Source organism: Pituophis catenifer, unplaced genomic scaffold (genome assembly GCF_029215685.1).
Source record: "Pituophis catenifer annectens isolate HBS135680 unplaced genomic scaffold, rPitCat1.0.hap2 SCAF_15, whole genome shotgun sequence".
Classification (NCBI taxonomy): Eukaryota; Metazoa; Chordata; class Lepidosauria; order Squamata; family Colubridae; genus Pituophis; species Pituophis catenifer.
In genome coordinates, this window is record NW_027256895.1 from 9,514,673 (window position 1) to 9,533,806 (window position 19,134).

The 19,134-nt window shown below is 40.2% G+C and overlaps 1 protein-coding gene across 1 annotated transcript; it reads right to left on the minus strand.

Moving 5' to 3' along the window:
• On the minus strand, positions 1-17,096 carry LOC139324330 (vomeronasal type-2 receptor 26-like). The gene is made up of 7 exons (XM_070954051.1): positions 17,039-17,096; positions 15,755-15,926; positions 10,902-11,193; positions 8,029-8,892; positions 3,738-3,965; positions 3,410-3,536; positions 1-902 (listed from the first exon to the last, which is right to left on the minus strand). The coding sequence occupies exons 1-7, from the start codon at positions 17,094-17,096 to the stop codon at positions 1-3; spliced, it is 2,643 nt and encodes an 880-aa protein (XP_070810152.1).
• Between the last annotated feature and the right edge of the window lie 2,038 nt (positions 17,097-19,134).

Genomic DNA, 19,134 nt, shown 5'->3' on the forward strand with positions numbered 1-19,134 from the left:
TTAATTATTTCGTTTGATTAGTTGGTGTCTGCTATTAAGCTCTGGCCTGAACACAATGATGAAACATTTTGGGAAGAAAATGCATCCCAATAACCCAGCACTGGAAGACAAAATGGAGAAGATCTCTACAGCCACCATGGCTTTTCCTTTGGTGCTCAGATAGGTTGGAACAAAGGAGATCCACACACTGCAGAAGACCAACATGCTGAAAGTGATGAACTTGGCTTCATTAAAGGTGTCAGGTAAATTACGGGCAAGGAAAGCCACAATGAAGCTGGCAATAGCCAAGAAGCCCAGATAGCCCAGGACACAATAGAACATGAAGATGGAGCCTTCATGACATTGCAAAATCATGGTTTCTGTAAGGGAATTCATGTCTAACTCAGGGAATGGAGGAGATGTTGCCAGCCACAGAATGCAAAGACCTGCTTGAAGAAAAGAACAAGAAAGGATAATGGAAAGAGCCAATCTTTTCCCCACCCATTTTCTCATTGAAGAACCTGGCTTAGTAGCCATGAAAGCGACAACCACGGTAATAGTTTTAGCTAACACACAAGAAACAGCAGCTGAGAAGATGGTGCCGAATGCTGGTTGACGGAGAAGGCAGATTATTTTCCCTGGTTGACTAAGGAATAACAAGGAAGAGAGAAAGCAGAGCAGAAGGGCAATGAGTAATGTGTAAGTGAGGTCCCGATTGTTGGCCTTGACGATGGGGGTATCTCTACGCTTAAGGAAAATTCCGAGCACACTGGTTGTCATGAGGGAGAAGAAAACAGCAGCTGAGGCCAGACTGATCCCTAAAGGTTCTTCAAAGGACAGGAAACTCATTGTTTTGTTAAGGCATCGATCTTGATCCTTGCTTGGATACTGATCTTCAGGACATTTGAAACAATCTTCTGTATCTGGATAAAGGAAAAAAAGAAAACTCACCAATTTCCTACTTACCACTTTTTAATAAATATTTTATGTACTGTTTGAAGACTGATCATTCATTTTGTGATCTTTTCCCTGTGCAGCTATATTCCAAGGCTATTCCAAAGTATTCACCAACTATATCAAAAATCAATTATTTACTCAAGTGTGATATGAAAATATATGAAGTTATAAAAATTCATTGAAATGAATAATTTAAATTTAAATGGTGCAGAATTTAGTTGCTGTTATTGATATTATAATTTCATATTTGTCAAGCTACACAGAGTTTTTTAGGGTTGTGTACTCTAGAAATGTGTTTGTTTATTTAATTAATTAGTTAATAGACAGTGATCTATAGATAATATTGATTGTTGTGTTATTTTTCATTTAATTTTACAAGGAACATACCAGCAGTTCAAATGCTTTCTTAAATGTACTTGTTTGCATTTCCACACAATTTGTTGTGGCTCGTACATGGCCTGTGCAGCTAGTAGCTGAATCAGACAGCAAGGAGGCTGGTGTGGTGCTGTGCCAGCAGCCTGTGCAGCTGGCACTTGAGTCGGACTGTGAGATGTGGTGCCAGAGGCAGGGATTCAGTCAGGGCCTTCAGAACCTCCAGAAGCTCCCTTAAGTGAAGAGGATGAAGAGGAGGAGCCTTTTCTCGATGCACGGGTGCACAGAGCTGCCAAAAGGCAGGAGTGGCTCCTCAGGAAGAGGTCTCCTCGAGAGTAAGGCTGGGGGCTAATTGGCCACTCCCTTAGCCTTAACACCAACTGAAGCAATTTGCAGGGAACAACTTAGTTCACATACCTTCGTGTCTTGTCTTGCTTATCTTATCAACTTCCTGCAAATTGCTTCTGGGCATTCTGCCAACTATAGTAAATTTTCAGTTATTATTGTTTGAATTCCTGGTGGCTGTTAATGCAATTAATTAACAGCCATTTTTTAAAAAGACTGGTTTATTCAGTAAATTAAGGTTTGAACGGACTTTGTGTGTGCTGCGTTGTTTGGGATCTGTAGCTGGGGCAGAACAATAATTGTTTGTTTGTTTGTTTATTTATTTATTTATTTATTTATTTATTTATTTATTTATTTATTTATTTATTTATTTATTTTATTCAATTTGTATACTGCCCTTCTCCTAGTGGACTCAGGGCGGTGCACAGCCAGAACTAAAACACATACCAATACAAAATTTAAAATTTTTAAAAGAATTACATGACTTTGGCCCAAAAGTTAAAACATTCAAACTAAAACCCATTGACAATTTAAAAAGCTAAATTGTGGCAACATGGGTGGCAATCAAATTTAACTAACAGACAACTAAACAAACAAAAGTCTTCAGTTCCTGTGGGATATATGCATATATAGTTTCCAAATGACTATGACTAAAATGTATTAAAAATAATTATTTTCTGTCCTTTCTTTTAATATCCCAGTTTGTATTTTACTGAAATCTGGAGGAAGTGTTTGAAACATCCATGATTTCACACGGTGCTCTCAAGATTTTGAAAGCTACTACGATATTTAGTAGTATTTGGGGAATACCACTAAATAAGATTAACATTATTTAGCAGAACTTCCTGCACCACAGAATCACTTCCATAATACTGATGAAACCATTTTGTAGACGGTGTCATAAAATATGGAATATCTTATCGTATCGTATCGTATCGTATCGTATCGTATCGTATCGTATCGTATCGTATCGCATCGCATCGCATCGCATCATATCATATCATATCATATCATATCATATCATATCATATCATATCATTTATAGGTGCTGGTTATCACCTATAAAGCCCTACATGGCTTAGGTCTGGGGCACCTAACTGACTATTTGCGGCCAGTGACAGCTCCCGATTGCCCGGTGTGTTCCCACAGGGAGGGCCTTCTTGGAGTGCCGTCGGCCAGGCAGTGCCGACTGGCGACTCCTAGAGAATGGGCTTTCTCTGCGGGTGCACCCACTTTATGGAATCAACTCCCCCTGGAGCTCCGGGTGGCCCCTGACCTGCGCTCCTTCCACTGTGACCTTAAGACATGGTTATTTCGCCAGGCTGGATGGGACTGAAAGGGTTTTTAAGGGGAATTTTAATAATTTTAACATTTAAATTTTGATTCTTGCTTGTAAAAACTTATTCCTGTGAGCCGCCCTGAGTCCTTGTCGGAGAGAGGGCTGCATACAAGCTTAATTAATTAATAAATAATTAATAAATAGTATAAAACTATTATAAAACAATATAACAGTTTTATCATGTTGGATATTGTACTTTTCCATTCAATTTTAAAACAATTAAGTTGATAATTTTCAATTTTCTCCCCCTTGATGTTCATTAGATTGTCGTCTAATGCTTTGGACCATCTTATACCTCCCAAAATTAATCATGTTAGAAAACATCAATTTTAAGAAGAAATAAATTTCTTGTAACATTTGATGAAACAATTCCTTTACTGTTCAATGTTCTCAAATTGTTGCAGTTTCATAACTGACCTATCTTGCTTGAAATCTTCCCTGGTTGACATGGAACACAATCATAGCAGCAGAAGCTTTTCTCTTCAGATTTTCTCTTCCAAGATCCAGGGCGACAGCGTTCATTACACAGAGAAACTGGAAGAACCTGCTCATAACATGAAAAAGTTTGCACAGAGAATTGCCAACTTATTCAGCTCCTTCATCAGCTGAAAATACAGTCAACTAGTCATCCTATAAAGAGAATCATGACCAGCAGAGATCAGTTGGAGAAATTTTAACTGAAATCTGTTCCGTTATTTAAAGAAGTTGTAAAAAAGAAATACTCTACATTTGTGCAGTTCCATACCCGATTAAAACCTTTGTGCCATTCTATCAGATTTTCATTAATGATCAATTCATTTCCATGAGAGGCATCAGGATCTAGCTTTCCAACTTTCACACTCCGAATAGACTTGTTTGGAAAAACTATCACATTGATGAGGTCAAATCCACCTGCAGCTTCCCTCTTCTCATTAAAAGACACTCCTTCTCCTGCTGAGTTGTTGAAAGAAATGTTTTGAAGAAAAGGGTGGATCTACTTGAACGAGAAAGAGAAAGCAATGAAGTTGAATTCCCAACGACAAGAAAAATCAACACATTAGAAGTTCCATGTTTTGGATCCCAAAATCGTTATTCAGCTTCATTGGACAAAATGGCAATACAAAACAAAGACTGTAGATGGCAGTCATAATTCCAGTTTTCCTCAACAGAGCAAGAAGTCAACCTACAAAGTCAACCTACAAACTCGACCAGGTTAAAGCAATAGATGTAATTTACATAAACTTCTGCAAAGCCTTTGATTCAGTGGTACACAACAAACTACAGTTAAAACTAAGCTCTTACAGTATTTCAGGATCTCTTAACAAGTGGCGATAAAAGCAGCAAAATGTACTCATTGTGCTGCTCTTATTGCATCATCAGATAATCGCCCGGCTGCCCTGTTTAGGGTGACCCGCTCCCTGCTCCACCAGGAAGCACGGGAGGACCCCTTGGAGGGAAGAGCCAAGGACTTTGTTCAATATCTGCATGACAAAATCACTCAGATTCGGGAAGGTCTGGACTCCGACTGGGTAGGTCCAGCGAGGGTGACGGGGGCAGGTCTTGAGAATGTTATCTGGGATGAGTTTGATCCTGTGACCCCAGATGACGTGGACAGGATTCTGGGTAGACTGAATGCGACCACATGTTTGTTGGACCCGTGTCCCTCCTGGTTAGTACTGGCTTCCCGGGAGGTGACGCGAGGCTGGCTCCAGGGGATTATAAATGCTTCATTGGGTGAGGGTGCCTTCCCCACCGCCTTGAAGGAGGCGGTGGTGAGGCCTCTCCTCAAGAAGCCTTCCCTGGACCTGGCAGTATTGGCTAATTATCGTCCAGTCTCCAACATTTGCTTCGTTGCGAAGGTTGTTGAGAGTGTGGTTGCACGACAGCTTCCCCAGTACCTGGATGAAACATCGTATCTAGATCCATTCCAGTTGGGTTTCAGGCCTGGGTTCAGCACGGAAACGGCATTGGTCGCGTTGGTTGATGATCTCTGGAGGGCTCGGGACAGGGGTTGCTCCTCTGTCTTGGTCCTGTTAGATCTCTCAGCGGCTTTTGATACCATCAACCATGGTATCATGCTGCACCGTTTGGAAGAGTTGGGGGTGGGAGGCACCGTATTACAGTGGTTCTCCTTTCTCTCCGACTGGTCGCAGTCTGTGTTGACAGGGGGGCAGAGGTTGACCCCGAGGCCCCTCATATGTGGAGTGCCGCAGGGATCAGTCCTCTCGCCCCTTTTGTTCAACATTTATGTAAAGCCGCTGGGCGAGATCATCCGTGGTTTCGGGGTGAAGTACCATCAGTACGCTGACGACACCCAGCTGTACATCTCCACCCCGGACCACCCCAACGATGCCCTTGAAGTGATGTCCTGGTGCCTGGAGGCCGTACGGATCTGGATGGGGAGGAACAGGCTCAGGCTCAACCCATCCAAGACTGAGTGGCTGTGGTTTCCGATGTCCCGATATAGTCAGCTGGTGCCATCGCTGACTATTGGGGGCAAATCATTGGCCCCCACGGAAAGGGCTCGCAACTTGGGCGTCCTCCTGGATTCACGGCTGTCTCTAGAAGAGCACTTGACGGCCGTGACCGGGTGGATTTTTCATCAGGTTCGCCTGATCCGCCAGTTGCGTACCTTTCTAGATCGGGACTCCCTACACACGGTCACTCATGCCCTTGTCACCTCTCGTCTGGACTATTGTAACGCTCTCTACATGGGGCTCCCCTTGAGGTGCACTCAGAGGCTCCAACTGGCGCAGAGTGTGGCCGCGTGGGTGGTTATGGGAGCAACGTGGAGCTCCCATGTAACACCTCTCCTGCGCGAGGTGCACTGGCTCCCGGTGGTCTTCCGAGTGCACTTCAAAGTTCTGGTTACCACCTTTAAAGCGCTCCATGGCTTAGGACCTGGTTATCTACGGGACCGCCTGCTACCACCAATAGCCTCCCACCGGCCAATATGCTCCCATAGAGAGGGGCTCCTCCAGGTGCCGTCGGCCAAACAATGTTGACTGGCGGCCCCTAGGGGGATAGCCTTCTCTGTGGGGGCACCTACGATCTGGAACGAGCTCCCCCCAGAGATACAGAGGATCCTGGATCTGCGCACCTTCCGTCGCGCGCTTAAAACATTTTTATTTCATCAAGCTGGCGTGGCCTAAATCTTCTCCCTTTTAAAATTTTTAAATTTAAATTTTAAACACTAATTTTAATTTGTTTAATTATGGGATATTTTTAAAATTTAGCCAAATTGTTTAATCTGTTTTAATCTATTTTAAATTTTGTATCTCTGTGTTTTATCTTTTGGCTGTTCACCGCCCTGAGTCCTTCGGGAGAAGGGCAGTATAGAAATTTAATAAAATAAAAATAAATAAATAAAATAGCCGTGTTCCTGTCAAATAGGCAAAATGTAGTCAAAATAGGGAATGCCCTATCAAACCCGGCACCAGTTAACAGCGGTGTCCCACAAGGTAGCATTTTAGGACCCACACTCTTTCTGCTTTACATAAATGACCTTTGTGATCATATTATAAGGAGCTCTGTCCTCTTCGCTGATGACATAAAACTATTAAACATCACCAACAATACTGCTGCCTACAAAGAGACCTTGACTATGGGTCTGAATGGTCGTGCAATTGGCAACTCCAAATCTCAACTAACAAATACTTTGTCTTACACATTGGCAACAAAAATCAGAACACCAAATACAGGCTGGTGGTTACAAACTCACTTTTTAAGGACCTAGGAGTATTCATCTCAAATGATCTAAGCCCCAGAGGTCACTGTAACAGCATTGCCAAAAAGACATTAAGAGTTGTTAAGCTAATTTTGCGAAGCTTCTTCTCCGGTAATATTGTACCAATAACTAGGGCATGCAAAACCTTTGCCAGACCAATTCTTGAATACAGCTCATTTCCCTGAAATCCACATGGTATATCAGACATTAATACAATTGAGCGAATCCAGAGGTATTTCACAAGAAGAGTATTCCACTCCTCTACATACAATAGAATACCTTATGGCACCAGGCTCTAAATTTTGAGTTAGAACCAGAAATATTTTTGTTAGGAATGCTTAAACAAAACATTAGAAAAGAAAAAAAGTACCTAATATTACATATAATTACGGCAGCTAGGTTAGCCCTAGCACAATCTGGAAAACAGATCAATTGCCAACGGAGCAGCAAATAATTCAAAAAAAAAAAAAAATTATACATGTGCAGAAATGGATAGACTAACATTGAAATTGAAAGATAAGGAAGACTCACAGTATTTTAAGATATGGGACAGTTGGTATGAGTGGATAAAGCAATGGAAAAGAAGGTAAAGTCAAAATTTAGTAAGAAATTAAAAGTAATAATTATACACCGTCATTAAGGAAAAAAAGGAAATAAGTCACTGTGTATATTTGTACTTATATACATTATATATACTTAGTTTGTTTGTTGTTTGTTGATACTGTTGATTGTATTTTAAGGTTGTGAATGTTTTATACAATTTTATTTTTTTAAACTCTAATCAAGTTTGTTTTTTAAAACCAAAAAGAAAAAAGAAAAAAGAAAAAAGAAAAAGAAAAAAGAAAATCTATGGAGCCGACTAAAGAAACTTGTTAGTCAGAAGCGACCTAGCAATAAAACCCAGTTAATAGAAGCAATCATTCAATCTTGGTTTCACATTATAACAGCTGAAGAACTAAAAGACTTGGTTCACTCCATGGGAAAACATTGTAGGGCCGTAATTCATGCTAAAGGTTACTCAACTAAGTATTAACTGATATGATGATAATTTTTTTATATCTCATTTTTTTTCTACATGTTTCAATTTTCTTCTTTATACTTTAACTCCTATTCAAATAGCAAATCCTTCATAAAAGTTATTGCATTACATTCTTGAGTAAATGATCTTTCCATTGATATATAATATTATGGTACTACTGCAAAAAAAGAAAAGTGGTGTTATTAGCTAGTTTTAGAGAATAAACTGATTAGCTGATTTTGTGAGCTAAATTATTTTGAAATAAGTTCTTCATTGAAAAGAAAAAAAAACCCTTTGCTGGAGATATGTTACCTTAAAAGGCTGTAGTTCTGGAGATTTAGCAATTTTATCTGCCAAGATTTTTTTCAGATTGGATCCCTTGGATAGCATGCTATGCAAAGCATGAGCTACAGCATAAACCCCATTATAAATGCTATAGCTGTGACCTGTCATCTGCAATTGAAATATAGATTCGGGAAGATTCCCCAGTTCTTCTTTCCCAGTGCATTTTTGTCTGTCCACTGATGACAATTCTGAATTAGGAAGGAAACAGTTGAATGCTTCCTCCCAAAAATGATTTCGAAATCCATCTTCATGAGTTGAATATGGCTTTATGGACTGAAGAAATTCCTCAAATTCCAGATTTTCACTGGAATGGATTTGAAAAGCTATGGCCCCATCATAAAACTGGAGATTCCATTCCCTCTGAGATCCTGGGAGCATGAAATCAATTTGGCTGGTGCTGATCCACACCTTGCTTGAAAATGCATTTCCGTTATTTGCAGCTTCCCACAGAGATTTGAGAGCTGTGAGCCATTCAAGTGCAAAAGATTCTCCATAGATGATATATGTATTTGTTTTAACGTCTGTGAAATGTGTATAAAAATGAAACATGATATCGCTTAATATGCCCAAGTCATCCAAACGCATTTGTTTTGGAAATCTTTGTAGGAAAGATAAACAGATTCCATGCTGGAAAAACAAGGACTCCAATTTCTGCAAAAAATGTTCTCCACTCTTCGTGTCTGCAGCAAAGAGCCCAATCCATTTCCATCCAAAACGCTGAAGCAGTCGGATAATCCCTACATATTGGGGAACTTCATTTGGGGCCATAAAGTAAAGTGAAGATGATTGACTGCTATCAATTTCCGCCAGGGGAAATGATCCATATGTGAGCTAAAAGAAAACATCAAGATGTGGTACATGGTTTTTGTTTTGGTCATGGATTTTTATGGATCTCTTCAGAAATTGATTTGACAGATTAGAATTGACATCTGATCCATAATTTCTCAAATTTGGAGAATATGGTTAAATTCCTGGTCATCGATGTTTTTTTCAATAAATGTGTTAAAATATCATCGGCATTCACCAAGAAGGGTCTAGGCCCGTTATGGCGATGATTTCACAAAGAGCCTTCTCTGTGGGCATGTGCACCATTGGTTTCTGGTGTGCATGTATGTGACAAGCCAGCTGGTCTTCATGGATACTGGAAAAATGGGCCAAAAATGGGCCAAAAAACAGTAATGCGTGTGCCAGCCAGCTGATCTTTGGGTTTCCGGTGCTCCAATGCGTGTGGCCATCACATATGTGCGTGCCAGAAACCCGAAGTCTAGCTGGCTGACATGCCTGTGTTTTGGCCGTTTCTCAGGTTGCTTTCAGGCCATTTTCCAGTGCGCGCATGGGCACTGGCCATCTGGTCTTTGGATTTTCACCACTCCAGCATGCGCACATGCACACACATTCACGCCCATTCTAATTTGGGCACTCGATGCCAAAAAGGTTCACCATCTAGGCAAACTCACCATGGGTAACTCATCTCAGGAAAAGATTCTTATAAAGGAAATGTTGGAATGGAATCATTAAAGAAAGGATGAAAAAAGGAGGGATAAAATGAAATGTGAACGACAAAAATTAAAATATTTTTAAAAATTATTTAAAACAATTAAATTGAATTTTTGAATTGTCCTCTGGCGACTTGTCCTCCTGTGAGTTGGTCATAATGAATTGTTCCATTCTGCGCCAAGAAATCTTTTTAGAATAGAATAGAATAATAGAGTTGGAAGGGACCTTGGAGATCTGTCTGGCCAACCCCCTGCTTAGGCAGGAAACCCTACACCACTTCATGATGTCGATATCTACATGGTGTAGGTATCAAGATGTTGGATAAGTGGTTATCTAACATCTTCTTAAAAACTTCCAGTGTTGGAGCATTCACAACTTCTGGAGGTAACTTGTTCCAATGATTAATTGTTCTGACAATTAAATTGGGAAATTTCTCCTTCGTTCTAAGTTGCTTCTCTCCTTGATTAGTTTCCAACCATTGCTTCTTGTTCTTGCCCTTGGGTGCTTTGGAGAATAGCTTGACTCCCTCTTCTTTGTGGCAGCCCCTGAGATATTGGAACAGTGCAATCATGTCTCCCCTAGTCCTTCATTTCATTCCACCCTCTGGAACAACCTTCCCCCAGAGTTACGTATAATAACAGACCTCCGGATTTTTCGTCGGGCCCTGAAAACCTATTTATTTCAACAAGCTGGGCTGGCCTGAGTTAAATTTTAAATTGATTTTAAATTGGGTTATCTTAATTTCGGCCAAAACATTTAATTATTTTAATATTGTTCTTAAATTTTGTATGCTTTGTTTTTATCTTGGCTGTGCACCGCCCTGAGTCCTATTTGGAGAAGGGCGGTATAGAAATTTAATAAATAAATAAATAAATAAATAAATAAACTAGACATACCCAGTTCCTGCAACTGTTCTTCATATGTTTTAGCCTCCAATCCCCAAATCATCTTTGTTGCTCTTCTCTGCACTCTTTCTAGAGTCTCCACATCTTTTTTACATCATGGCGACAAAAATTGAATGCAATATTCCAAGTATGGCCTTACCAAGGCATTATAAAGTGGTATTAACACTTTTAACATGATCTTAATTCTATCCTTCTGTTTATGCAACCTAGAACTGTTTTGGCTTTTTTGGCAGCTGCTGCACACTGCTGGCTAATATTTAAATGGTTTTCTTAATGGTTTTTAAATGGTTTTAAGTGATTTAACAATCACTTGTTAAATCTTAGATGAGATTTATGAGAAAGAAGACTTAAGAATGCTCTTGGGTACATTTAATCAATTGATTAATTCTTTAAATCGGTTAACAGAAACAAGATAAATCCTCTCACCCCTGGACCCACCTGGGGGATTTTGTAGAGCTCTAGAATTTCTGCCATATGGGATGAAGTATCTGATCCAAGTCCACCAATGATGGCCAAGAGAATTTTCCGAAGTCCACATTTGTAATTGGGGAGAAATCTATTGGATTTGAAAAGTAAGTCCAGAGTGGTCCGATAGGTCATTTTAGGATTGGTGTAGCTGTCGTAGATGTGGAATCCAAGGGTAGCATTGGGCAAGATTTGTGGGTTCTCATTGATCTCCTTGACAGCAAAGACCAAGGAAAGGACATGCTGGTAGAATTTTGTGATCACACTGCAAATAAAGAAAGTCTTTTGTGAACAGTATTGAGAGGAATATTCATTCATTCATTCATACATACATACATACATTCATACATACATTTATTTAAATTTATCACATTTATTGGCTGCTCGTCTTATCATGGGCTAACTATGCCTTGAACTCTCTAAATATATTTGTATGTCTATATTTCAAATAATGCCAGACTGAAATTAGATTCTTGTTCCATTTTTTTTTTTTTATTGAAAAAGTTTTCAAATACAAATTTTTTCCCCCTTTTTCCCCCCCCCTCCCCCCCCCTCCCTAACCCCCCCTCCCCACCCTTCCCCCCCTGTGACTTCTTCGTAACAAAAAAAAAACCCTAATTCATAACAGATTACTTGCTCCCTCCTCAAAATACTGACCTTTACTTACTAAAAGTATTATAAATCCCCCTTTATCCATACATCTCAGAAAAGAAGAAGAGAAAAAAACAAAACAAAAAACAAACACATTATACTATAACTATTATAAAATAACTTCTAATTTAGCATAATAGTGTTTTATATCTATACATTATTGCAACAATTCAAAACCACCTTCCACTTTAAAACTATACGATAAGTCCTACTTTAATAACATTTCAAAGCGGGCTCACCATAAAATCTAATTTAACATTTATTCCACTCTATCCATTTCCTCCACTCCCCTAAATGTATCACTTAAAAATCCCTTTTCTTAAACTAATCAATCTGTAGCTAGCTTATTCACCCACTGTCTTACAAATTTACCATACACAACAATTCTTGATATCTTTAATTCACTGCCCACACTACTTAAAAATATATATATATATATATTCCATTATATCTAAATAAAAAAAGAAAAGACAATAACTTTAAATTTATAGTCCATATAATATCTTCTTGAAGTCTTTCCACTGGATTGTTAGAACCAACATCCATAATGGGGTAACATAGCTTGCTGATGCAACAGTTTATTCAAGGTCTCCAATCATATCTGCCCCCATCAGTAGTAAACATCTTCTTATATATATAAAAGTAAAAACAACCACCCGAGTGACATTATAATTATATTCCATATAATAATAATTGTGGGTTTCATCAGGATTATTAATTTCCATCATCGTATTGGGTAACAACCCGATCTTCTGCATGTCCCAATGTGATTCTCTTGCCTTATAATTCAAAATAATTATAATATATTTATCAACACAAAAAGAAGTTTCAAAGTAGATAATTCAAAACCATCAATTTGAGGCTCTTTCCATGTCCCAAAATTACGGCAATGCAGAGATCTGCCACTATCCTCAGGATGATATTGACCAATGTGTCGCCTCCTCTATGTTTTCACATAATCATTCATATTTTAAAATCACTGGCTTCACTGTTGCTTGGATTAGAAATTTCTATTTTTGCACAACCTATTTCTTTTTTGTTTTCTTTTTGTGGGTTTGACTTCCATCCTAATTTTTTGTGTCTCGCGTTTCTTTTTTATCCCTTGTATATCCTCTAATTGGTTTCCATGCTTGTCCTTGCCTTGATAAGTCATCACATTAAAATCAGATGGCACTTCTCTCGAATTTGTAGATAATCCAGCTGGGGTATCCGATAAATCCAAAGGCAATTTATCTGGTACAGTCTCTGTCTTTAGTTCCAGCTCCTTCTGCTTATCCTGTATTATATCTGAAGACGTTAAATTCATTTTCAACCTATTTTGATAAAATTCTTCCGCTCTTTCAACAGTATTTAACTGGTATCTTTCTCCTTGATATCTCAATATAATACCAACTGGGACGTCCCACCGGAATTGAATATTTCTCCTTTTTAACTCAGACACCAGAAAGCCAAATTTCTTCCTTTCCATTAATATCTTAGGTGGGAGTTCCTTGTAAATCCAAATCTTTCTTCCATACAATTGCAAATTAGAATTGAAGGAATTTTGCACAATTTTATTCCTAATTTCTTTATCTGAAAAATAGATTACCACATCTCTAGGCAATTGCCTTTGCTTGGCAGTCCAGGAGTTTATTCGATAAGCTCTGTCAATCCTACAAAACACTTCCTCAGGTTGAATCTTTAAAATCCCAGCTAGAAATTCAGAAGATATTTTCCTTAAGTCATCTCTGTTATTTTCCTGCAAACCTCTAAGTCTTATTGCATATTCTGTAAAATTATATTGTATCTTTAGAACCTCTTTTTCAATCCTCTGTTGCAGAGTTTCTACATTACCAGACTTTTGATCAGCATCCATTTTAAATTTTTCTTCTGAACTATAATCCTGAATATTTAACAAATCATTTTCAATTTTTTGAATTCTATTGTCCAATTTGTCTTGAATTTCATCCATTTTTGACTCTAGTAAATTAGCATTTATTTCCAACCGAATCATGAATTCTGACATTTTTAAAATTTTTTGCTGCAAAAAGTCAAACTTGGATTTCACCAATTCCTTAGTTTCCTGCTTAAATTTTTCAAGTTGCTGATTCACAATCTCATCCCTTCTTTCAATCTCCTCTAAGAGAAATTCTATTATATTAAAATCAGGTTTCTGGGACTGAAGAGTTAAAACTTGTTCCTTTAAATTCTTAGTGGGGGAATCCCCCCCACCTATTTTTTTGTCTGACTTCACAAGCCTCAGTGCCATGTTTCCGCCTAAGCAGGCTTTGTTAGAAGAAAAAAAAAAACAAGACAAAAGACTTCCAGCCAGCAACAATCAGGCCTCCAGGGGAAAAAGAGAAAAACAAAAACAGGAGCGGAGTTTTGTCTACAAATGTAGCCAGTGGTATTTATTCCGCTACATTGTAATAATAAAAAACGGAAGAACTTTCCCTCTCAAACTCTTCTCCAGCCGCGGCAGACGCCATTTTAAAAAAAACCTTTTTTCCTCTTTCTCTTCCTCTATTCTCTTAAGTAATTTTTAAAAGATAAGTAAAATACTTGCGCTTCAGTATTACAGGTCCAGCTCACATTTTCTTTGAGTAATCTGTCAAATTCGCAGGCTTGCTTTTGACGCCTAGCTCTGCATTAGCAGAGGTCTCCCAAAGCCCGGAGCAGCGGCTGGGGATATGGGGCATCTCATCCGCTCCATCCCAAAAGTAAAAGAAAAACTTTTGGGATTCTGCAGAGAGTTCTACCCACCCCTGCCGGCTCTATCTCCGTTTCCTCATGGGAACGGAGTTTTTTCGAGCCGCCGTTCCGTTGTGAAGGCGGCTCTGACAGGCTATGGAAGCTGACGATCCCAAAGGAACGTCTGGCGGCGGCCAGCAGCAAACAGGAAGTCTCCCATTTTTGATTCATTTGTTCATTTGTTCCATTTTCACTCTTTCACCAAAAAAAGTTTTTTTTTTTCATTGTATGAATCTTCACCCATCATTTCCTAAGTGTTTTGCTATTCTGTAACAATCCATAATCTCACCCCTTCTTCCCCTTCCAAGTATTATGATATTTTAGTGAAAGAACAGCTTTCACATTTCGTATGGAGTGAAAAGTGTTTAGAAAATTCATAAAAGAAATGAGTTAATGGGTCAACCAATGGGTCAATAGTCCCCAGGAGCAGGACAAGGAGCAATGGATGGCAAGTAATCACGGAGAGCTCCAACCTAGAACTAAGGAGGAATTTCTTAATTCAGTGGAACACAGAGAACACTGCAATACACAGCATGATTTCTGAAGCTGGCTTGGGAAAGAACAGGAATCTGAGAGGGAGACCAACAGTAGAGAATACAGTGTGAAATTCTCCAGAATCCTTGAGAAAATTATTCTTCAGTGGGTGACTTAGTTGAGAATGAAAAATCCCAGTTTCTGCCTATGCTATGAAAGAAAGTTTAACATTTCTTTATAGTATAATGATCTTTAATTTAACAAAAGTTGATCTATTATTTATGACAGGAAATTTTTATCATGATTTACATTACACCTGGGAAGTTACTCCTCAAATATTGAAGGCAATGATGAATTAGATTAAGTATTAATAATTATTTCTAATCAGGTGGAGTAGAAAATAATCTGCCTTTTTTCATTGCTTCAAGCACTGTTATACTTTAAGAAAAAAAATCAGCTTTCAGATAAGAATTTTGGAGCACCGAGTTTAATGCAAATTTGCTTTCTAAATTTCCTCAGTTATAACCTTTTCATTTATGAAGAGCGCCTAGGTAAATTTTTAATTTTACTGTATCTTTCAAATAAACTTATCTATATTGGATGTTAATGGTCCTTCTTATGGATATATTTCTCTTCCTGGAAAAAATAAATTAATTCTATTCTTTTATTTCACAATAAGGGGACCATATATTTTAAAGTATTTCTTCATCTTATTAAATCCCCTTTCTTAGGGATTTGGAATTTACCCATCATGTTTAGCCTACATAACATTTTATTTAAAATAAAACTGATGGGAAAGAAAAGTCTTATTTAACCTACAGTCAGAAACTCTCAGAAACTGAAACATTTACTCAGTCAGATAAAGCTTTCATCTGCTTTCTTTATGGACCTTTTTTCATAGAGATATGAATAAGTGAGAAAAAAAATAATCAAGGAATCATTACATGAAGAAAAGAGTGGATTTTGCTTACTCTGAAAGTTTGTAGAGCTCCTTAGATGGATGTTCATCAAACAAATGTTCGCTGAAGGTATAGAGGATATGTGAAGCCATCCCTCCAATGACGAGATCACCTGGTTGGTACCATTCATGTGGAATTGGGATAGGATCAACTTTTGGGCACTTGAGTGCATTCACTTTGATCACTGGGAACATCAGAATGAATAACACATCAGCAGCCAAAACATCTTCCCAAAGAGGTCTCCAAAATATCAAGCCACACCAATGGATCTGACCTAGCATCCTGGATCTTCCCAACACACGTCCAGAGACCAAAGCATCAATCTAAATTTTTCATTTTGATGGAGATACAGACACGTACTTGAATAACAACTGAGATTTCTACAACTCAGATTTGAAATAGGTCTGATCAAAGAAAGAACGGATGCTGGAGAAATTGAACTGAATAATCCTATTGGACATTTCCCACCATCCCAAGCTCTCCATTGAACCAGGATTAGTTTATAACCTCTTTCAAACTTGCTTTCTACTTTTCACTGCTTTCTAGAAAATCTCTGGAGCTTTGAGCAAATAAACACATGATAGTAATTTGGACCAATTCCAGGAAGAGTTAATTATCTATTAAAATATTTCCCCCTAGCTGGCCTTAGAAAACCTACCTACTTGTTAATTGTCAATTTGACAAAGTGTTTCCCCACTTTCTGAAATAAAAATAATTTTAAAAATCAGCTGATTTTTTTTTTACAATAATATACATACATGGACACAGAAAGAAAGAAAGATGATGTATTGGATTTAACTATTTTAATTCAGAATAGAGGATTCAGGGACAGGTGCTTACAGAGAACAGGATATCAAAAAAGGAGAATATGTGTAGCTCAGGGTGGAAATGAGGGATCCTTGGTGCTCTCTGACTTTTGCTGTTTTCTGGCATATGTTTCATTACCCAATCTAGGTAAGATCATGAGTCCTAGCAGGATCCTTACTAAGCAATCTGTAGATGACGCTGATGACATATGTAGGATCTCTTCCCAGAGGGATGGGGACGAGGTGTGTCTATATTTCTGTAAAGTTATAGGACTGCACACACCAATGGACAGAACCAGATATTCTGTTCCTCAGATAGGCGGGTGTGAGTCCCTCCTTCTGAAATGGGACCCTGGAGTTCAGTCGGGTCTGTTGGTTACGTACCTACCTCCCAGCTGTGTAGCCTCAGCCCTGCCCGCACTGCTAGATGTCCTGGCTGAATTGGCAGTTGAACTCCCCTACCTTCTGGTTGTGGGAGATTTCAATTTGCCATCGGCCAGGGAGACATCTGAGTCAGTCCGGGAGTTCATGGCCTCCATGATGGCCATGGACCTAACTCAGGTTGTACAGGGCCCAACTCATAAGGGAGGACACACACTCGACCTGGTTTTTCTCTCTGGACAGTGGATAAATGATCGTGGTAGGGGAAACTTATCAACCTATCCCCTGTCATGGTCCGATCATTCCCTCCTCAGGCTGGACTTTCTCTCTGTCATCCCCCACTGCTGGTAGGCGGACCCACTGAGATTGTTCCGCCCCAGGCGCCTGATGGGCCCGGAAGGGTTCCTGATGGAGCTTGGGCCTTTTCCCGCCTCCTTATCCCACGATTCATCTGAGGCCCTGGTCGCGGCCTGGGAACAGGCCATGGTGAGGGCCTTCGATCGAATCACACCTTTGCGGCCTCTGACCCAACGCAGATCCCGGGTGGCTCCCTGGTTTACCACAGAGCTCACTGTAATGAAGCATCAGACAAGATGCCTGGAGGGCGGTTGGAGATCCTCCCAATCCGAATATGACTGAACACAGTTAAGAACCCATATTAGGTCTTATCTTGTGGCAATGGAAGTGGCAAAGCGCCAATATTTTGCCGCTCTCATTGCATCTACAGAAAATTGCCCAGCCGCCATGTTTAGAGTGACCCAGTCCCTCCACAATCATGGAGCGAGGGAGGACCTGTTGCAGGGCAGAGCTGAGGATTTTGTACAGTTTCTGCAAGATAAAATCACTCAGATTCGGACTGGGTTGGACTCTGACTGGGCAGAGTCTGACGAGTCGACAGGGGCCTGTCCTGATGGTAACATCTGGGTTGAATTTGAGCCTGTTACGATGGATGAAGTGGACAGGATTATGGGTCGACTGGTGCCTCCACATGTTTATTGGACCCTTGATCCTCCTGGCTCGTTTCTGCAGCCAGGGAGGTGACTGGAAGCTGGATTCAAGTGGTTGTCAACGCTTCTTTCAGGGAAGATAATAACTTAATAACTATCATCCAGTCTCCAACCTTCACTTTATAGTGAAGGGTGTTGAGTCTGTGGTGGCACAGCAGTTCCCGCAGTTCCTGGAGGAAACTGACTACCTAGACCCATACCAATCGGGTTTCAGGCACGGTTACAGCACGGAAATGGCATTGATTGCCTTAGTAAATGATCTCTGGCGGGCCAGGGATGGGGGTTGCTCCTCCATCCTGGTCCTTCTTGACCTCTCAGCGGCTTTCAATACCATCAACCATGGTATCTTACTGCAGTGACTCGGGGGGTTGGGGGTGGGAGGCACCGTTTTATGGTGGTTCTCCTCCTACCTCTCGGGCAGCTTGCAGTTTGTGTGGACGGGGGGAGAGAGATCCACCCCGAGGCCCCTCACTTGTGGGGTGCCTCAGGGGTCGATTCTCTCCCCTCTGCTCTTTAACATCTACATGAAGCCGCTGGGTGAGATCATTCGGGGTTTCGGGGTGAGGTACCATCAATATGCTGATGACACTCAGCTTTACATCTCCACCCTGGATCACCCTGGGGATGCCCTTTATATGATGTCCCGCTGCCTGGAAGTGGTGCGGGCCTGGATGGGAAGAAACAGACTCAGACTCAACCCATCCATGACTGAGTGGCTGTGGATACCGGCATCTCTTGATCTAGTGGCCCCGTCATGGGAGGGGAGATCCTTACTCCCTCAGAAAGGGTCCACAATCTGGGAGTCCTCCTTGATTCATGGCTATCCCTAGAAGATCATTTGACGGCTGTGACCAGGGGGGCCTTCGCACAGGTATGCCTTGTGTGCCAATTGCACCCTTTCCTAGATCAGGATGCCCTTGCCATGGTCACTCATGCCCTTGTTACGTCTGATCTGTCCCTGTCCACACACACACACAAACACAGCCAGCCGAGGGTTAAGGAAGCACTTGGCACACACCCAGGTCTTTATCTCCAACTTGGCAGCGATATACACACCGTCTGCCAAGTGCTTTTATTGCCACAGAAACAGAAAGATAATATACTCAGTGTACAAGAGTCCAACAGAAACAATATTCCTCTTGGCAGCTTCGGATGAGGCTTTAGTGACTATCCAGGGTTTGTTTTTGTTCGTCACAGG